General features: G+C 46.9%; 1 protein-coding gene across 3 annotated transcripts in view; it reads left to right on the top strand.

The window, feature by feature from the left end:
- Positions 1 to 20,403, top strand: part of STK36 (serine/threonine kinase 36) — a 254,800-nt gene that overhangs the window by 26,492 nt on the left and 207,905 nt on the right. For all 3 annotated transcript variants that reach the window (XM_069244414.1, XM_069244415.1, XM_069244417.1), the window contains exon 7: positions 5,165 to 5,334. In XM_069244414.1, the coding sequence (XP_069100515.1) occupies positions 5,165 to 5,334 (170 nt within the window). The remainder of the gene's footprint in view (positions 1 to 5,164; positions 5,335 to 20,403) is intronic.

The raw sequence follows: 20,403 nt of genomic DNA, 5'->3' as shown, positions 1-20,403 counted from the left end.
CTTCACTCAATCTGAGCTACTGGAGGTCTTCAGTATCACTGCCAACCACTTAAGAATACCATTCTCTCTTAACTGGGTGTTTTTTCTCTAGGAAGTCTATCTCTCTGTTCTTATCTTTCTTGACTCCTGTTATCAATGCCTTACTTTGGTCCCGGGCCACTGATATGAATGCCTCATATATGGTGCCTACGGAGTCTACTAATCTGACATTGATGTCAAAATTGGAGGTAACCTTGTCTCGAAACTTATTAGCACATTGTTTGTCTTTGAGCCGTAAGGAATTTAGGGCCTGATTTAGAGTTTGGTGGACGGGTTACTTCTTCACAAACGTGACGGATGCCATATTACGATTTCCATAGGATATAATGGAATCAGAATACGGCGGACAGGAGTAACCCCATCTGCCAAACTAGAAATTAGGCAATTAGACTTCTACCCACTCTGTCTGTTACAAGGCCCCTCCTTTAGTGCACCTTGCCTGGGGAATGGTCAGGTAGACTGCACGGAATTACCCTCACCCCCCTAACTCTGTGCCATTGTGGGCTTGAAAAAGTGATGTAAATAGGAGAAAGGGATACAAGTGGGGAAAAGAAGCTGTATTGCCTCTCTGTTGGATATCACTTCATCCACACATAACAGAATCCTAGTGAGTTCACTCGTGCTGCGAGGGAAGTTACTCTGGGTGGTGGTCTGCCATTAACAGTGTCTGGTATTGGATTCATTAAGTTGTTGAAATTCACCTGCCTCCACCCTGACAGTCATTGCTCTGATTCGTATCTGTATTAAGTGGGTGGCCAACGTGGACAGGGAGGACTCTGTCAATGTCAGGGCATATAAACAGAGATAACAGACCAGGTGTGAACCCGTAAGTATTATAAAGGACAAAGTGGGTCCACGCTGACTGTCAAGGCAATCAACAGAAAGGTTTGTTGCAGGTTAGCTTCCCCCTTTGTGCGTGGTACACTCAGGTGTAACCAAGAAATTACAGTTGTTTTCCAGGTGTGTCTCTTAAAGCAAGAGGACATTGAGGCTAATCTTTTAGCATAGTTAAGCTTCGATGCCTGCTTAAACTTATTATTAAGCCCATTGACGTCATGTGTAAAGATGAAAAAATGTTGCTATAAACCGGATTGTGTCATCTTGTGAATATCTGGGGAAAAGCAGAACCAGAACCGGAACCAGAAATCCAACATTCCCTAATGTGAGGTGTAGCAGTTAACTAAGCCAAACTTTCCCCCAAACTATACTTCCAACGTTGAAGTATTTGTCGCCAATTAACATAACTGAATTCAGCTAAAACTCAACAGAGTTAAGAGAAAACAAAGCTTTATCTTATACAAAAGGGGTGAGGGTAGAGACGACCCCTGGTCTGGAAATAGTCTGGCCAACAAGGCAGGGAGACGACCAACCATTCAACGCCATCTCTTCTTCTGTTCAATTAATGTTTGGTTGGAAGTGCATGATACATTAAAGGTATATTTACGGTTGTGCCAGCCATCACTAGGTATCTGTGTCATAATCATCTTGTCACATGTCCTTTCCTGCCAATATCAGAATTTCAATCAGCCATTGTTCTCTCTTGGCAGGGATGTCAGTGATTCTGAGGAACTAAACTTTGTCAGCCATCTCTGTGATTATTCATTTGGGGGGCAGACATAGTCTCACCAGCCAGTGAAGCAGTCTTTCGAGCCTGGGCCTGGCCTGCGATTCTAGACCCACCTCCTTGGATGCCGAAGACTCCTTCTCTGTCTGCTTCTAGTCAGCTTAGCATGGACTTTGCCCTTCAGTGGCATCTTCCACATTTGTAGTTCGAAGATTCCGTGGCTGGGTGTCTCTTTGTCGTTCCTAACAGGGCTTGCTCCTCCAGCTCTAGGCCTCTTTAGCACTTTCAAAGAAACATGCTATACCCTGAAGGATTGTCTCAAGCCTCTCCTGATAAAAGCTTGTAATTGATTTCCATTGCTTGGAGTTCAGCTTTTAATCTCTAAAAAGGTTCTCCCCTGCTTCTAGATATGGGCAGTATAATCCGGGAAGATTATGACCTTGGTGGCCCCAAGGTAGATGGCCTGTTGAGTCTGCCTGTGCGGATAATAGCTTCTCCGTCCTGGTAGTTAAGTAGTCTTAAGATTATGTGGCAGGGCGGAGCACCCGGCTAAGTCCTCTTGGCAAGGGCCAGGTGCTCACTTTCAATCACAAAGCAAGGTGACACGATAAGACCTTTCACCAAAACCATTTTCATAAAACGAAAACCAGCTAGAACCCCAATCAGGCAAAGGCTGTTACTCCTGCACCGGCCTGGATGACCTGAGCCCTTTGCTCCAGTTGCAACATAACCTACCAGACCTTTAGGAAGTCGGGTTTAAGGGAGCACAGCTCATCCTTTCCTAAGAAAATACTTCTGTCAACCTAGTTAACGGTCTAGCCTATTTCGGGGATTTTGTTGTGGAAGAGAAACCTCCACCCTAACTCCCTCTAGCCTTCCCTCTAGGGCCTTGCAGGATTCTCCAATTGTGATGTAGGGGTTGCTTCTCCCTCCGAGTCCAGTGTGTCCGCAGTGGATCCTCCTGATTGCATCCTTGTTACTGCCCCTTGGGGCCATTTAAAATGATCAATCTTGCCCTGAAAAGAGGCCCAGCACCTTCTTCCTTTACCATTATGGCCTATTGGGCACAATGGCCCTGTGCCATTCTGTGTTTCGCTGGTGATTTACACTCAGATATCCAGGGATAGCAAGTTACCTTTTTGGGGATGAGTATCTCTCCTTTCACCTCCTTTGAGAAACCCGGCCATCTTAGGTGATTAGGCCTCCTTTAGAGACAACCTTTGCACCCTTGCTCTTGGGAATTGTAGTAATGTGCACAACTTGTAATTGCACTGAGCAGAGGTAAATTACTACAGCGGTGGCCGCCGCAAATCTCAGTGGGAGGATGGGGGGGATGACGGGGACAGGGGAAAGAACAAAATAAAAAAATAAAAAAAACCCTACCTTTCCGTTTCCGCCGCTGCCTCCCCAGCAATCCTAGCGCTGCTTTCATGATAAAGCTAGCATGAAAGCAGTGCCAGAATTGGTCTGAGCGTCTCGGACTGCCCCTCAGACACAGCCGTGAGGTCTGTGCAGTTTCTTCAGTCTGGCTGTTAAACTCGGCTGGACTGGAGAAACTTAAGTGCGCTTGTGTGTTTGGCCAGCCTGAGACGGCCGGCCAAAAACACATGAGCACTTAAATGCACTTTGTACTTCTCCCCCCCCCCCTCCTGTGACCTAGCTCTGCCCCTCCCTGTACTGCTGGCTGAGCCAGCAGATGCAAAATAAAATGATAGTGGACCAATCGTTTCATTTTTCATCTCCTCACTCTTGGCCAGAGGGGCGACGCTCCCCCCCCAATGCGGAGGAGCCGCCCCTAAGTTACTACCGAGATTTCTGATTCTAAAACAGGTAACTTTGCCATGCAGCTTGTAATTGGGGCCTGTATAGTATAATCCATATAATTAGACACAATTATAGAAAAACATTAATTACCTCACTTCAGTTTCAGAATGTGTTAAAAGGTGGAGTAGATGCTCATTTGACCAATAGCTAGTACAAACAAAATAAAAGAAAAAAGACCAGATACGTTTGTCTGCAATAGGAGGCTGCAGAAGGCCTTTTGAATAGTTCATGACTTAGGGTTCAAATGTACAAAGCCGTTTAGCATTTATTAATGGTCCGAATCACTATTTCAGGCCGTTAAGAAATGCTAAATGGGCTTTTCAGATGTTCAAAGCCCTTTAGGGAATTGCAAATTGCAATTTCTACCAGCACAAATTGCTATATCTGATCCTCTGAATAGGAAATCGCAAATGGGGATTACCTATTTACAATTCCTATTCAGATGTACAAAGCATTTCCTATATGTGAATTGGGCACTTAGGGAATGAAACTGGCAACAACTTCTAGTCGATGGTAACTGTGCATATTTTTTTTTTTTAAACATCCAAAAATGCTTTTTTAAAGTGAAAGTATAGCACATGCATGCCTCTGGGGCAAATGCGTGCTCTGGATGTGCACCACAATTTTTGCAATGTGTTTCGGGGGGCCTTTTGCCCACAGCCACCCTTGGTTTTACATTTCCAAAATAGCGATTTCCTAATAGTAAATCGCTATTTGGGGAATGCAAAACCGGCCCATTGTCACAAATGGCATCCTACCTTGTAGGAATCACTATTAGGACATTTGTATTTTTATTCATAGCATTTTGCATTTCCTAAGTAGCGATTTCTGTGAAGTCACTATTTAGGAAATGCAAAATTGCATCTACTTGCACCTGGCCCTTAGTGCCTGACTTAGAGTATGGCAGACGGGTTACTATGTCACAAATGTGACAGATATCCCATCCACTGTATTATGATGTCCATAAATTATAATGGAATTGTAATACAGCAGATGGTATATCCATCACGTTTGTGATGGAGTAACCCCATCTGCCAAACTTGAAATCAGGCCCTTAATTTTCAAACAATTTGGTGCCAGTAGTGTAAGTTTTTATAAAGGTAGGTTGTTTGCCTTGTAACATGGTCTTATAACTTGCTTTCTGAAGAGATGAATTGTATGGCAGAGGGCTGGAAAGGCTTCTCCGATTGACAGTCACCCTCTTTCATTTACACAATTATCCCTTCCCCACACCCTCCATGCCTCCCACCTTGCCTCTTTCCAGTCTCTAACCTGCTCATTCAGAGAGAAGTGCTTAGTTGGGAATATACAGATTTTGATTTAGAAAACTGCATCAGAATTAGAATAAATTAAGATGGCCAGCACTGCCTTTTGGGCATTTAGTTAAGTGATTGTGTTCAATGGGTCTTTGCAAGATATCATATTATAGTTCTGCCATTGCAAGAATGAGACAAATATGTGAATGTGCAATGAAATATAAGTAGCACATGGAAATAAATGCAAATGAGTATTTCAGAGGTGATAGTGGATGGTATTTAGTGTGCCTAATTGATCCCATTCGTTGTTCATGCAGCAAGCGGTTGCACTAAGCGCTGATCTATTAACAGAGAGAAATCAGAAGGGTGTGGACTAATGTAAGCCAGCCTTTTTTTTTAAATACCACCGCTATGCAAATTTAGGTGGAATTTTCCTGGCTCACCTTTAGGTCTTGATTAATGCTCTGATTTCCCTCCCCAGTGATTGATGACACAGCTGAACAGGGTATACAGAATCCCTTCACTGTTCAGCTGCCGCCCGAGCTGCAACAGTTGAAAGAAGAGCAAGTGCATTCACTGGCACCTAAAAGTGGTCAATCGAAGATCTTGCGCAAGGCACGCCAGAAGATGGCAGAGCAAGCGAAAAAGAAGGTAACAGGTCTTGGGGGGAAGAGGGAAGAGAATAGTGAGGTAAAGGAAGGTAAGCAGCTCATAGATGTAATTATCTGCCTGCCACTGTTCTTTTTATTTTATATTTTTCTAAGCCTGGTCATTGTATTTCCTGAACTAAATCAGACAAGTAAAGTCCTGGGTCCAAGCTGACAGACCAAAATTGTGTTTCTTTGCAAGAATCCTGTTCTCAACCTTAAATCCACATGTGCCAGCTTCCACGGACAATGAAAATAATATTTCTATATTTTCAATCCCTGTTTCACATATCCCATTGCCCTTATTTTACTTTGATGAGCGTTCTCTTAGCTTCTCATTTTAGAATGGCGACTATAGCTAACCCATGTGACCTAGGCATAAGGGATGAGTGAAGGTTTGATAGTGCTGTTCCATTGTATGTTTTTTTTAATTTGTAACCTAATGAGACTTTCCTTTTCTATTGTAGCATCACTCTGACACTGTACAGTGCAGCAGCTGGGTAGCAGGCTTGTTACCAAGTTCAAAACGTTTTGTATTAGTTTTGTGCAAGTGAAATAAATATTTAAAGCAAAAAGGATAAAGAGACTAGAGCAACACGTCCAGTACTGTGCTAAGGTATATTTGCATAGACAATGCTGAAAGTTGAGGAAAGTAAGCCTAAGATTATTTTGACAAAATAATTCAGTATGTGTGGAGGTGCAGTTGTGTAGAAATAAGGAATACTAATTATATATCAGCCGTAGGCACATTAATATATAGGAAAGATGAGAAAGAGTGGTTAAAAGGAAAACGTCGATGGATATCTTGAGATATATCTTCGTGCAGGCAACTCTACAATCTCTTATCTAGATAAAAGGTCTAAAGTGTTGCTTAATATGGTTATACAATTTGCAAGTACATATCTAGACAGTACCAAAGGTGGCTGGTATTTGGGTTTGTGTATTTGTTTCCCTAAACAATATTGCCACACTTGCCTCTGTTTGTGGTGCACTCCCACAAGTTACATAGTGCCTGTATCCTGCTGGATACCATTTTTAGCAGCTATGATTAATAAAAGCTAGAAAAAGGTCAAGGCTATCCTTGTTATTAGGTGGAGGGTCTATTAGTACTGCCTGGGCATCTAAGCACCATATACCAGGAAAATTATGGGTATGAATTTAAAAAATGTCTTTAAGCTTGGCGCATATATTTAAGTATGCCTGCATGTTTTAATGTGTTATACACCCTGTCTGCTTGACAGTGCCAGTAGGCTAGGAGTGGTGAAAAGCCTGGTTTAAACATCTTCTCTAGGGTCAATAAAGCTCTTTATAAAATCATAAAATGAGTTTGTGGTGATGCCATGTTAGTTTAGAACTAAAGAGGGAACAATGAATCTGTGACCACGCCTCCCAGGTGTAGGCAACCTAGATTTGAAGGGAAATAAGCTCCTTTTTTTGTTCCAGTGTCTTCGGAGGAGAGACTAAAGTTATCTTTAAGCTCAAATGGACAACATGGACAAGCTTAGTTGTGTGAGGTGTGCCACTCAACACTGTGTTATGAGAGGTTCAGCAAAAGAAGCAAATTGGAACCTTGGCTTCCCAGATTCTGTGTCAGATAGAGGATCCCATGATATGGTTAGCAGGGACCTCTTCTATTGCCTAGTTGCAATCCTAGCAGATCTCCCAAACCATCTAGAAGTTCATATTCACAATGAGCATACAGATTCCAAAACTAATTGTGCTTAACAGTTAAAATAATATGGTTCATTGTGGACCTTTATCAACTATACCATTGTGTTCAACAAAAGACTGGTAATCACCAATGTCAGGCAGTGGGGACATTTGGTACTGTTTGTATTTATACCCCTTGAAGTCAGGCCGGCAGGAATTGATAATGGATCATTCCTTATCTTCTAAAGTTGTGTATCATCAGACTGTGATCAGTACAAGAGTTTATGCCAATTATAGTACTCGTCTTTAAGCCCTGATTATAGTTGCCTCAAGGGAAACGCAAAGGCCATTGTCTTAGTTGCCTTTCATTCTGGACAACTTATCCAGAGTCTGGGAATTTCAGGGAAAGAAATCAACCCTGAATGTTAACAAGATGGCCACATCCTGATGTTGTTAATCTCTGCAACATTAAATTTAAGATATGAGTTGGCATCGGGGGGGACACTTGAGGCAGTATAACACATCATAGGAGAATAATTAGTATACTAGACCTGATCATATCCTATTTTTTTCCTGTAGAGAAAATAGTACTGAAGAACCCTCATCTACTCTGGGTACTCCACCTATGACCAAGAGCACTTTGTGGAGCTCACCTTCCACATATGACGGGCTGTTGTTGCCCACTGTGTTTTTCATGCAGTAAACTTCTGCAGCCCCAGTGGCCGCTCTGCATTTCTGCTCCACTTTCACCAAAGACCATTACTAGTGCCTGCTCTGGAGGCTTAGATTGCAATAATTGCAAAAGTGATACTGGACAGAGTCTCAGGTCAGTAGTCGAGCATCTGTGATATACTCTTGGAACCCATACAGTGATGTTGAAGCTTGAGTTAGAATGTTTACAAATCCACAGGCATCCACCGGTGCAGAGGCAGTGAACGGAAGACATTTTGATGCAAAAAATGAGAAAGATGAAAGCTACTCCTTACCAGAAGCAACCTAAAGTTGAAGCAAAGGGGCTTAAGAGATTCTGTTGTTCCTATTAGAGAAATACTGAAAACAGGAAGCAGTCAATTTATGGTTGCTTCTTCATTCAAACATGAGATTTCAGAGAATGCTCCGTGACACCAAAGGTGAAGTGGAACTGAATCAATGTAGCCATATTCCAAGACTGATCAAACTGAGAGCAGTGTAATGCAACTGCAAATAAAAGCCCAGAAGTTGTCTGATGGGGTAAAAGAAGTTGGAAATGGGGGGGGGGGGAGGGCATTGGCTAGCCAGTGCCAGAGATGGCCGCACACTAGCGTTCCTTCAGCCGTCACCAAATCAAATCCCTGTTCATCCGCCAAATAATCCTGCCATGGGTGATTGCAAATCACCTCTAACCTGCCCAACACCCAGCTGTATCTCCGGGGCCGACTAATCCTGAGGCAGAAATCAAAACAACTGGAATTAAGGAAGTGAAGGAAACAAAGGAACATGGCCGACAGCCTCCAGAGACTGGGGTCCTGACTATGAGCCCAGCATCAGAGCCATGAGGACCTGATCTGCTGCCTTGCAGCGGGGAAGTGAGCCAGGTACTCCTAAATTGATTGCCACGTCTGTGCCGGGGTTCACCAGCAAACAGAGTGGGCCGTTAGGTGGCGGGCCTTCAATGGGATCCTGCTGAGGAGAGGGGTCGGGAGACAGGGGGCGAAAGTGAAGAGCTCTGCACTTGTGAGCACCACCATACCGCCCCAGACCTCCACCACCACCCCCTGCCGAGTAGTGATCCTTGGATCGGTCGGCCCAAGGCAGCTGCGGTGACCTGTGACGAGTGGCTTGTGCAGCGAGAATCGGGAGACAAAAGAGAAAGGCCTGAAGCTGCACAGGCAGGGGAGCACAGACCGGAGCTGTTGTCTCAGCGGGGGCATGATAGCACAGTCATCAGAGCAATTAGGATGAGCTGAGTGGCAGCAGCCACTTCTACGTGAGTACAGCAGACTGGAGAGAAGGGCTGGCGAGGGGTGTGGAGGCAGAGCCTGGGCCCAGTGGTGGACATTTGCGAGTGCCAGGGGTGGCTATTCTCCCCCTCCCTTCCCAGGGCTCGGAGGGGAGGTGGCTCTCTTAGGTCCAGGGATGTAAACTGGGCCTTTCTTACAATATGAGGAACTTCACAACACTGCCTTATTGAGACACACAGGACATGACTATACCCAATCCCATTGTTCAAGGTCTCTGACGGGACATGGTCAAGTGGCAAGTGCACTAAAGGGTCAAATAAGGACCAACGAGTACATTTCTACTATACCCGGACTGGCCCCTGAGTCCTGCAGACTTGGAACTAAAGTGGCAAAGGCCAACAGAGTCCAGTCTTCTATGGGCGGATATGGTCAGAAATTGAGACTGCCATCCTACACAAATGAACAGCATAGACAAATATGCAGTTTCTCTAACGGCAGCTAAAGGAGCACTCGGCCCACCCAGGCCAGAAATTGAATCTCCTGATCCCCTGCAGTAAGCGGAACCCTCATAACGAGACATTTTGACTGCGATTCAGCGTGTCAAAGACATCTTGGAGCCAAAGGTTGATACTGTAACACTGGAAGTGAATCTAATAGGGGCAGACGTCCAAAATGTTACTGCCAATTGACTGTGGCTGAAACGCACACCTAGGGACTACCATCCGTCAAAAAGCGCCTGGAAGAACAGATACAAGCCCTTACAAAACAAAAGATGGCCATCACTGCTCACCTTGAGGACCAGGAAGGCAGGCCACGGCGGAATAATATCCATATAGTGGGAGTGCCTGAAGGGGCAGAGGGCCACATTGTTGATTTATTTGTGGAGGGCCTGGTCCTCAACTTACTACAGCCGAAAAGCCTCTCCAAATTCTTCACGGTGGAGCCGGCGCACAGAGCCCCTGTCCCTCAGCTGCACCCTGTGCCCCCCCCCCCCCCCCCGAGGACAATAATAGCACAGATATTTAATTACAGGGATCGGGATGCAATCCTGCTGGTGGCTCGTACAGAGGAAGACCTCAAAATAGAGAACGCCACAATACTCCTCTATCCTGACTGTACCCTACAGGTTCAGAGACAACGCAAGTGCTTTGTCAAATTAAAGTGAGTACTGCGGGGTTGAGAACTTAAAAACATGTTATTCCAGGCAAAACTGAAGGTCATAGCAGAGAGTAAGACGTGGCTCTTCCCAACGCCTGAAGAGGCGTGGGAATGGCTGGGAGGACAGCGAGCGGGAAAAGGAGACCCATAAGCAATCACCAGATCCTCAATCAGACAGACACAGCCAGCAGTCCTTGAGCGACACCAGCCAGTTGAGGAGTAAACGCAATCCATCAAAGACATAAGCATGTTTAAAATCTAATACATGGTAAACTGGGTGGTTGGGTGGGCGATGGAGACCCCACGCCCTGCGTGGTGAAATATCCCCACTCACTACGGAAGATGGGGATCTCAAACAAAGATGTGATCAATATCCTAAAAGCTCTAGCGAGGCGACAACGCCACACCCACACCTGTCTGTTACTAGGGCATCAAAAAAAGGGGGGTACAGGGAGATTGATTGGTCCAGTGTACACTCTCTCCATTGTTAATATTGCAAAAAATAAGGTACACTGTTCCAAATGAAGCGAAAATAAAAATAAAGGCAGAAAAAACACACAAAACGTCAAGTTTCTCAGGTACATGTGAATTCAGAAGCAAGGGCCCTCATGTTTCATCATTGGGCTTGCTCCACATCAGACGGCACTGCAATGTCTGACGGGACCCTTAAAGGGGCCTCTTTGCCAGAGATCTTGTATCAAGAGGAAACAGCCGTAGGTTACAGCAAAAACCGGAGAACAGCTGGAGAGAATATTACTAAAATTGGCTCGGTCGCCTCCTCGAAGAACCAAATTTATTAGGCGAGAGAGGAGCCGGTCGATTAAAAACACATGTAGAGTGAAAGGGAAATAATGGTCCCTAACTCTACGCAACGAGGGGAAAAAATATAATAACTTTCACCACTATGGAAAGTAAACATGTTTCGCGCCTTGCCACGTCCAAACAGATCAACTGGCGCTTCATCAAGACTAGACACAATCTTCTCCAAAAGCTTTTTTTATGTGAAAGTACACTGTGTTCAATGGCTATTGAACATATACAAGGAAGGAGGAGTAAAACTTTACTCACATCAGTTCATGTCAACTAGAAAAACTGAAAAATACCATCTTAAATTAAGGGCAGGGCTCAATGGGAAACACATTCCTACAGTCACTCTGTGTTTAGTAGCATTGTCATTAGTGTGTTGCAGGACTTTGTTGGGGGCGCGTTCGCGAAACTAGGGCGACATGCTCTCTGCAAATTGGGAAGGTGGGTGGTTTACAACTCACGTGCGGGGGGGGAGTTTGCGGGAAATTAGAAATGTTTAAGATTAAGGCCCACATTACAACCTTGGCGGTCGGTGATAAAGCGGCAGTAATACCGGCGACAGGCCGGCGGTAAAAAAAAAATTGAATTATGACCATGGCGGAAACCGCAAACACAGACAGTCACTTTAACCTACCGACCGCCACGGCCGTAGCAACAAGCACCGCAGCAGTAAATGCCAGCAGCCAGGAGGAAGACAATGTATCGCCCACAATATTACAACTGGCCTATCCGCCACCTTTTCTGGGGCGGTACCAACGCCATCAAAAGCACAGCGGAAGCAGTACACAGAAGGCAAAGGACTCACCTATGGAGACTCGGGGAAGAACCACGACGCCATGGAGCCCGAACTGCAGGTGTTCCCCATGCATGTCTATCCCCTCCAACACCAGGAATACCAACGCCGGCAACGACGACCACAGTGAGTACTGCCGCCTAGCACACAGGGGATGGGGAGGAAAAAGTGAGTGACACACACACACACACGCGCAACACCCCCACCCCCAACACCATACACACAGACAGAGGCAGTAACATTACATATTCACCCCATACCCCTCAGGAATAATGCAAGAACAAAATGATTTGAAGAAAGTGAGTGTAATAAGATAAAATACTAGAAATGCGTCCTCAAAAATCAAAACAGTATTTACAGATATACAAATGTAGGGACACTGCCCAGTCCATAATGTCTGTGGGCCACAGGGCCATATCACATAGTCCAAAGCCCCACTTGACTCCTGCCTCAACACAGAGAGAACACTGCTGGGGCATCAGGCTCAAAAATACACAGGCACCTCAGGGGGAAGGGAGACAGGGGGGAGCACCTCAGCTGGAAGATGGTACAACGCCACTGCTCCTGGAGGGGTCTACATGCCCTCTGCAATGTCCTGGGGAGTGCAAAGCCACAGTCTCTCAAGTGGGTGGTTTGCCCACTGATTGGTCCTGGGGAGTGCTCTCAAGTGGGTGGTTTGCCCACTGCTTGGTCCTGGGGAGTGCAAGGCCACAGTCTCAGGGGTGGTTTGCCCACTGCTTGGTCTTGGGGAGTGCAAGGCCACAGTCTCCCAAGTGGGTGGTTTGCCCACTGCTTGGTCCTGGGGAGTGCAAGGCCACAGTCTCTCAAGTGGGTGGTTTGCCCATTGCTTGGTCCTGGGGAGTGCAAGGCCACAGTCTCTCAAGTGGGTGGTTTGCCCACTGCTTGGTCCTGGGGAGTGCAAGGCCACAGTCTCCTAAGTGGGTGGTTTGCCACTGCTTGGTCCTGGGGAGTGCAAGGCCACAGTCTCAAGGGGGTGGTTTGCCCACTGCTTGGTCCTGGTGATTCCAAGGCCACAGTCTCTCAAGTAGGTGGTTTGCCCACTGCTTGGTCCTGGGGAGTGCAAAGCCACAGTCTCTCTAGTGGGTGGCTTGTCCACTGGTTCTGGAGGGGGCCTCATGCCCAGTTTGCTTCATCCTGGCAAAGAGGGGGTGAGTGGATGCCTTCTTCCACTGGTTCTGGAGGGGGCTTTGTGCCCAGTGTGCTTCACCCTGGCAAGGAGGGGGTGAGTGGATGCCTTCTTCCACTGGTTCTGGAGGGGGCTTTGTGCCCTGTGATACAGCCCATGTGGAGTGCAAGGTCACAGTCTCTCATCTGGGTGTCATACCCATGAGATTTGCAGTGAGCAGGATGCATGACACTCCATGGAGGGTGGACTACAGTCCATCCGCCGGTGGCTGCACAGTGGTGGCAGTGCCGGTGTTGGCAGTGTTGGGGGGAGGCTCCAGCCCTTCCCCTGCAGCCTCGGACGGCTGCCCACTGGGGCTGCTGTTGCTGCCAGTGGTGCTGGTGGCGGTGCTGGCAGTGGTGGGGGGAGGCTCCAGCCCTTTCCTTGCAGCCTCGGACAGCTGCCCACTGGGGCTGCTGCTTCTGCCAGTGGTACTGGTGGTGGTGCTGCCAGTGGTGGGGGGAGGCTCTAGCCCTTCCCATGCAGCCTCGGACGGCTGCCCACTGGGACTGCTGCTGCTGCTAGTGGTGCTGGTGGCGGTGCTGCCAGTGGCCGGGGGAGGCTCCAGCCCTTCCCCTGCAGCTTCGGACTGCTGAAGCGCCATGGTTGGTGGTGGGGGCTCAGATCCTGTCACAGCACCAGGCCTCTTGTCCCTGCTGCCTGCAGGGGCAGTCCTCTTGCCCTTGGCAGCTGGTGGTGCCTCCTTGCCCTTGGCAGCTGGTGGTGCCTCCTTGCCCTTGGCAGCTGGTGATGCCTTCTTGCCCTTGGCATCTGGTGCAGGCACACAGAGACAGTGGGAGAGGACACAGGGAACGTATGCATGTATGTGGGGGTGGTGACTGCCAGTGAGGGGCGTGTACTGATAGGTGTGGTGGTGGTAGTGAATGAGGATGTAGTACATGCAGGTGTGAGTGTAGATGCTGAAGGGAGGGAGGTGGACGACGAGAAGGGGGACACAGTGGAGGCAGTGGATGTTGGTATGTCTGCTTCTAGATGGTGTTTGTGTGAGTGCCTGTGGGATGATGTGTGGTGCTTGTGTTTGCCTGAGTTACTCCTGTGTGTTGTCTTGCGTGCATGCTGGTCTGAATGTGTGCTTGGGTTAGGTTGGGGTTGAGGGGAATGGAACTGGATAGAGGACGTTGGAGGGGGGAGGCTAGAGACAGGGACAATGGCTGCCATCAGGGAGGAGGCCAGAGCCTGGAATGATCTCTGTTGTGCTGCCACACTAGAGTGAATGCCGTCCAGGAATGCATTTGTATGTTGCAAATGCCCTGCCAGGCCATGGATGACATTCACAATGGTTGACTGCCCAACAGAGATGGATCTCAGGAGGTCAATAGCCTCCTCACTCAGGGCAGCAGGGCTAACTGGGGCAGGGCCTGAGGTGCCTGGGGTGAAGGAGATGCCCAGCCTCCTGGGTGAGCGGGCACGGGAAACACGCTGAGGGGCTGCTGGGAGGGCAGTGCTGGTACAGGGGTGGCAGCTGTACCTGTAGTTGGGGTGGCCACAGAGGTATCCGCCGCCACCAGGGAGCTTTCTTCGGAGGAGGTATCACTTTCAGAACTGTCCCCTCCAGGCTCTGCCGTGGTGCTCCCCTGGTGCCCTCATGGTCGGTGGATTTGGCCTCCAGGGCCATGTGGGATGCAGTTCTCTCCATCGCCGGTGCCTCTGCTCCTCAGCCAGATGATGCTAATGTACAGAAGGACAGGGTGACAAAACAAAAGGGGGGAGAGACAGAGGATACACTTGGACATTGCCAGCAACAACACCACCATTGGCGTACACAACACAACACACAGGGGACAGCCCTATGCACTAGGCGAGGCACTACCAGTCACAATGTTAGTCACCAGGCCATGGACCGTAATACCTAATGCCACAGACGCACATCCCCCCACCCAGAGACCACCCCACTATGCGCAATTTGCAGATTTGGAAACTGTACTCGCCCCTTGTGGCTGCTGTGATACCCTCAAGCGCCCATCCAGCTCCGGATAGGACACTGCCAGTATGTGGAACATCAGGGGGGGGTCAGGGTTCGACGGGCACCCCTTCCTGGGTGGGAGGCCATCCCCAGCTGGGCCTCCGCCATCTTTGTTGCCCAGCGTCTCAAGTCCTCCTACCGTTTGCTACAGTGGGTGCTCTGCCTGCCATAGACCCCCAGGGTCCGCACATCCTTGGCGATGGCATGCCATATACCCTTTTTCTGATGGGCGCTGAAGCAGAGACCCGCTTGTCCATGATGGAAGATGATGTCACTACCTTAAACTCAAGTCTCTCAACTCCTCCCCCACACAGCAGAGCTCCACCGACCTGCGGAAGACATCAAAAACTGTTCTAGGCACGACAACGTGCGCTTCATAGGAATACCTGAAGGAGTAGAGTTCCCACAAACAGCAGAGTTTCTCAAAACCAGCCTCAGATCCTGAATGCCTTGAGCCCTATTGTTCCCCTTGTTCACAATTCAAAGAGTGCATAGAGCACTGGCTCCCAAACTACCACCGGGGGGCCACCATAGACCCATGATTGCTTGCATCCTCAACTTCAAGGACAGGGATGCCATTTTAAAGGAGGAGTGCTCTCCTCCAGATCTTCGATGTGGCAATGCCAAGGTCCAGATTACTCCAGGGAGGTGAAACTCCAACAGCGATGCGGTTGCAGCCCAAAACGGGGGAGGCAGTGCACTGATTCCAGCTGGGATCAACAGTCACCTTCCCTATCTCTTGATACGCAGAGATTGCTGCTGCCGCCGCCTCAGGCTCATCCCAGCCTACTTCCATATGACCCTCCCCATCGAGGCAAGATGGACTTGGTGCAGCAGCACCCACTTCCCTTGTGGACCACGGAGCGGACACAGATATATAACAGAGCCCTAAGATATGACTTTTTGCTCTCCTAAACTCAAATGGGTGTAAGGCCTGTCCTGTGTCACTTGATATTCATTTTCACTCCTGATGACAGCGTCTGATCCTTCAATGTGGAGGGGTCCACCACTCCATTCCCAATACTAATTTGTGTTGTAATTCTGTTTCTAATGCTTCTGGGATGGAAGTATGTGATGAGGAGTTAAGGTGTTTGGGGGTCGGCATTGTTTTGTTTTTAGGAGGACAGGTTCAGTTTGTTCCCTTGTTCTGCACTGCAATCAGGTGCACATCAATGCTGTATCTCTTATCACACCTTGGACACTTTTTTTCATGATGCACACAGAGGTTGACTACTTAGACGACCTCCCATAAGGTTTTGCCCTCCCCACTCCTTGATCCACACGTCCTGATTTTACGCAGACATGGGACCATTGAAAGTGGTGTCCTGGAATGTTAATGGGCTGCTGGACTGCGTGAAACAGCAGTCTTGAGTTACGCACACTGCTTCCTCCCAGACACCCAACTACTCCAGGACACCGACCTGATAGGAAATCATTGTCCATTCCTGGCTCGTCAGGAGTATGAAAGTTTCTGGCTGTGCATGAGGGTCATGAGGGGTGGCGATCCTGCTCCGTTGCTCCTTCTCCATGACTGTTGCTCGCGTGTCATCCAACCCTCATGTCCTGTTTGTAGCTCTTACCGGTTTACTTGAGGGGCGGACTGTGATCTTTGAATGCGCCTACGCACCTGCTCTGGTTTTAGATGCACTCCTGGTGGACCTCTCCAAGGTACTGTCTGCTCTTCCAGACGGACTGACACTGATCAGGGGAGACATCAATGCAGTTCTTGCCGTGGATCAGTATACCAGTGGCATAACCTTGGCCTCTCGCCAGACCGAGGCCCGCCGCCTCGTGAGCTGGACTTCTGCTCTTGGTCTTTGTGAATTCTGGAGGGTATGTAACCCCTGATTTCGGCAATACACCCACACCTCTGCGGCACATCAAGTACATTCGCGTATAGACCTCCTGCTAATGCCAGCTACTGACTGCTTGTGGGGGGGTGGGGGGGTCCATTCAGATTCTTAAACGCAGTATCTCTGATTACTCCTCTCTCTTCATCAGCCTTGGAGCCCCCTCGGGAATCTTGCAACCTATGTGGCGTCTCAACGCCTGGTACCTCCAAAACGAAAAAAGAAAATTGAGAGCACATAGGAAGCAAGTCATAGGATATGGGCGCTCACAGTGAGTCAATATAATAGCATTAACATTCCAATTTTAACATGGTGCTCCTGGCAAGAGGATCTTCCTAACTCCTCTAATGTTTCCAGGGAAACTCACAATGACAAAACCACAGCTGGCAGGGCACCCATGAATATATAATTCCAAGTAAGTAATGTATCAATATGTAATGTATAATGGCATTAATACCATGGAGAGTTTCAAGCTCAATTTATTCTTCAACAGAAAAGTTCATCATAGTAACCACAGAATTGTCCTTTGACATCCATGTTCATGTAGTAAACACAGTATTGAAGTCAGTATCCATGTAGCACATACAGCCACAGCCAGTTTCAAGCTCAATTTATTCTTCAACAGAAAAGTTCATCATAGTAACCACAGAATTGTCCTTTGACATCCATGTTCATGTAGTAAACACAGTATTGAAGTCAGTATCCATGTAGCACATACAGCCACAGCCAACACGTGTTTCGTCCTATCAGAACAGTACTCTCACGGACTTCATCAGGGCTGAAAATAAATGAGAACAGTCACTACTTCATAACATGTGTACAGAACCGTCAAGAGCAGACCATAAAGTATATCTTATCGTGACAATTTGTGAGATCCTAAAACGAAAACATGTAATTTGTGACTTCTTGTGATCATACATCTGGTGGGAACTAACATATAGTCCCATCACCACAATAAAATTATTAAAATTATCACAAAATATGATAACATTGCCTATAAAGTTAAAGCACAAAATGGGAATATATATGTGAATAACCCATGTGTACAAAGTTTGATCACAATATGAGTGTGCATGTTTCCAAAGTCCAAAGAAAAGTCACCCCAGACACCCAGTCAACACCAAAGTGCGCAATGTAATAATAGCTTACCCAGTGTAAGATAACAGAAACACCACCAGAGCCCTTCATAATAAACAGTGAAAAACCCATAAATCGAAACATACCTTAACTCAAATTATATCTACATGTATAACCAGTATCATTAAGAACCGTCCAGAGTCTGTGGAAAATAATCATAGATCCACTATATAATCAACTAAGTCTCCTGCATGTCTAAATAGAAAAACGTCCCCAAATAAGGGTACAAGCAAATGTGACCAAAAGGTCCCAGACTGACCTGAGTAAAATATATATAATATCCAACATTAGGATGCAAATGAAGTATTCAAGAACCGTTTCCTAAGTATGCAGAGTGAAGAAAGAAATCGGAAAGAAAAAATTATTATATGCTGCAATTGAGGCATGCTAAATATAAATCAACACGATTAAGAAATATCCCCAAAAGTAATAATGAGACATCAAGTCACCAGGTCCCCAATAACCAAATTCAGTATCTCACCTATCGTATACGTAAGTAGCCATCATCAAGAAAGGCAACGACCGCGGTCGAAATCCCCCCGCGGCGTCCTCTGTATCGGTAATTAATCTCGAACGTCGAACTAACGGAGGAGGATTGAAATTTAAAACCTCCGCGCGTTGGTAGTTAAGTAATAGAAAATGGACTAACCCATGAGTATGGGCGCCATCTTAGAAAAGGAGAGAAGGACCAGCCTTCAACAGGACACGAGAGGAAAAGAAGGACTATCTCCCGTAATGGGCGCCATTTTGGAACTGCATATACCCCGAGCTTGATGTATGTTAATAATCGGTATATACAACAAAAACATAACGAGTAAATAAGTATCCTCCCAAATTCTTATTAGCCTAAGTCATGCAATACAGCAATAACTGTAAGGAATTCCTTAAGTTGCATACCGCCACCATCCGTGTCAAGATAATGGCCTATGGGGAGAACTCCTTCCCCTAAGATATCTGGTTGTAACCATAATTGTTTATTACCGCATCTAACAAGATATATGTAGGTGAAGTAGTAGTATCCCTCGCACAACCCAACTGAATAGATTAATACGAAAAACCCAGTGGTCTATACGTGAGTGTTTGGTGTGAAAGGAGAAAGGAGAAAGGGGAAGAGTACACGTGACCGTGTCATGCCCCACTCATATTATGTATAGACAACACACTGTCAAGTATACCTAAAACATATAAATTACACCATGGTTTGGATTACAAACAAGCAAACCTGAGACAGTTAATGATGATCTACCATTGCATTACTATGTATTCCTGTTCTAACACAATATATGTATCTGATCTCTCCAAATGAGTATTTATGCATGCCGCAAATACAGAGTATATGTCCCTCTGAGTTGGGCACCAGTCAGTATAATCAATTCACATAGCATTTGACCCAGTGACTTGTATATAGATGAGACACAATATAATCAAAAGACTACACTTGCAGTAGATTCATGAATAACATATGCTTAATGAACTTAGTAAGTCAGAATGAGAGGAGAGTAGATTGTAAAGATGATGCATAAATATCAGTGATTATTCTTATGTTCCCAAATAGTATTCCATTTCAAAGTTGGTACTGAGACCCTCCTCCACCGCTCTGAGTTTCAAAATCCAATAACATTCTTTTCTCCTGAGGGCTAGTTCCCTATTACCGTTACCTCCAAAACGAATCCTACACGAATCCTACACACAGGCGATTGAGGGTGAATTAAATAGCCTACTTCCGAACCAATGAGGGCTTGGTCCAATTGGCCGGCACCCTGTGGGGTGCCAGTAATGCCATAACTCGGGGCTATGTCAAGGGGCGCACTAGGGAGAAGAAACGTAACCTCTCCCAACACCTAGTCTGATTAGAAGCCCATGCTCTTCAGTTGGAGAAACTCCTTCCTTCTGACCCCCAGGAAGAGACACACCAACAGTTGAGCTTGATACGCAAGGAGATTGTCTCCACTCGCTTGAAGCTGCGAAACAACTCTGGCTAGTGTGTACAGATGGAGAGACAAGAATGGCAAGCTGGTGCATTGGCTTTCCTCTTGCCCACAGGCAAATAGAATCAAACCAGAAATCATAGACGAAAGAGGGCAGACACACCGGACCCAGTGAGACAGTGCAAACGTTCGCTGCCTACTATAGGCATCTATACGTGTCGAGCCAGAGCATAAACCTGATCCTCACTTCTTGAATGAGGTGCCTCTCCCTCTGCTGTCTTGAGAGAAGATGCAACTGATGGACCAGCCACTCTTGGACGAAGAGGTGGGTGCTGTTATTTCTGCGGTAGCCTCCGGAAAGATCCCCGGACCGGACGTATTGCCTACTGAATACTATTTTACTTTCCAGGAAATCTTAATGCCCCGTCTCCTGTCTCTCTATAACGAAGTGTTGAAATACCGGACCTTTCCTACTGCCACCATTGTGGTGATTCTACTAAGTCCTACACCCAGACCAATGCGGCTTCATGCCGAATAGAAGTATGCGGCACTGTCTCTGGTAGCTCTGTGTTGCAGTGGCCCACTGTCATTACCCTACACCTTGTTTGGCTTTGCTACTCATTGACTTAAAGAAGGCGTT

The sequence above is a fragment of the Pleurodeles waltl genome, chromosome 7 (assembly GCF_031143425.1).
Source record: "Pleurodeles waltl isolate 20211129_DDA chromosome 7, aPleWal1.hap1.20221129, whole genome shotgun sequence".
Lineage (NCBI taxonomy): Eukaryota > Metazoa > Chordata > Amphibia > Caudata > Salamandridae > Pleurodeles > Pleurodeles waltl.
The sequence above is the reverse complement of the archived record's forward strand: the minus strand, read 5'-3'. Positions and strand labels throughout refer to the sequence as shown.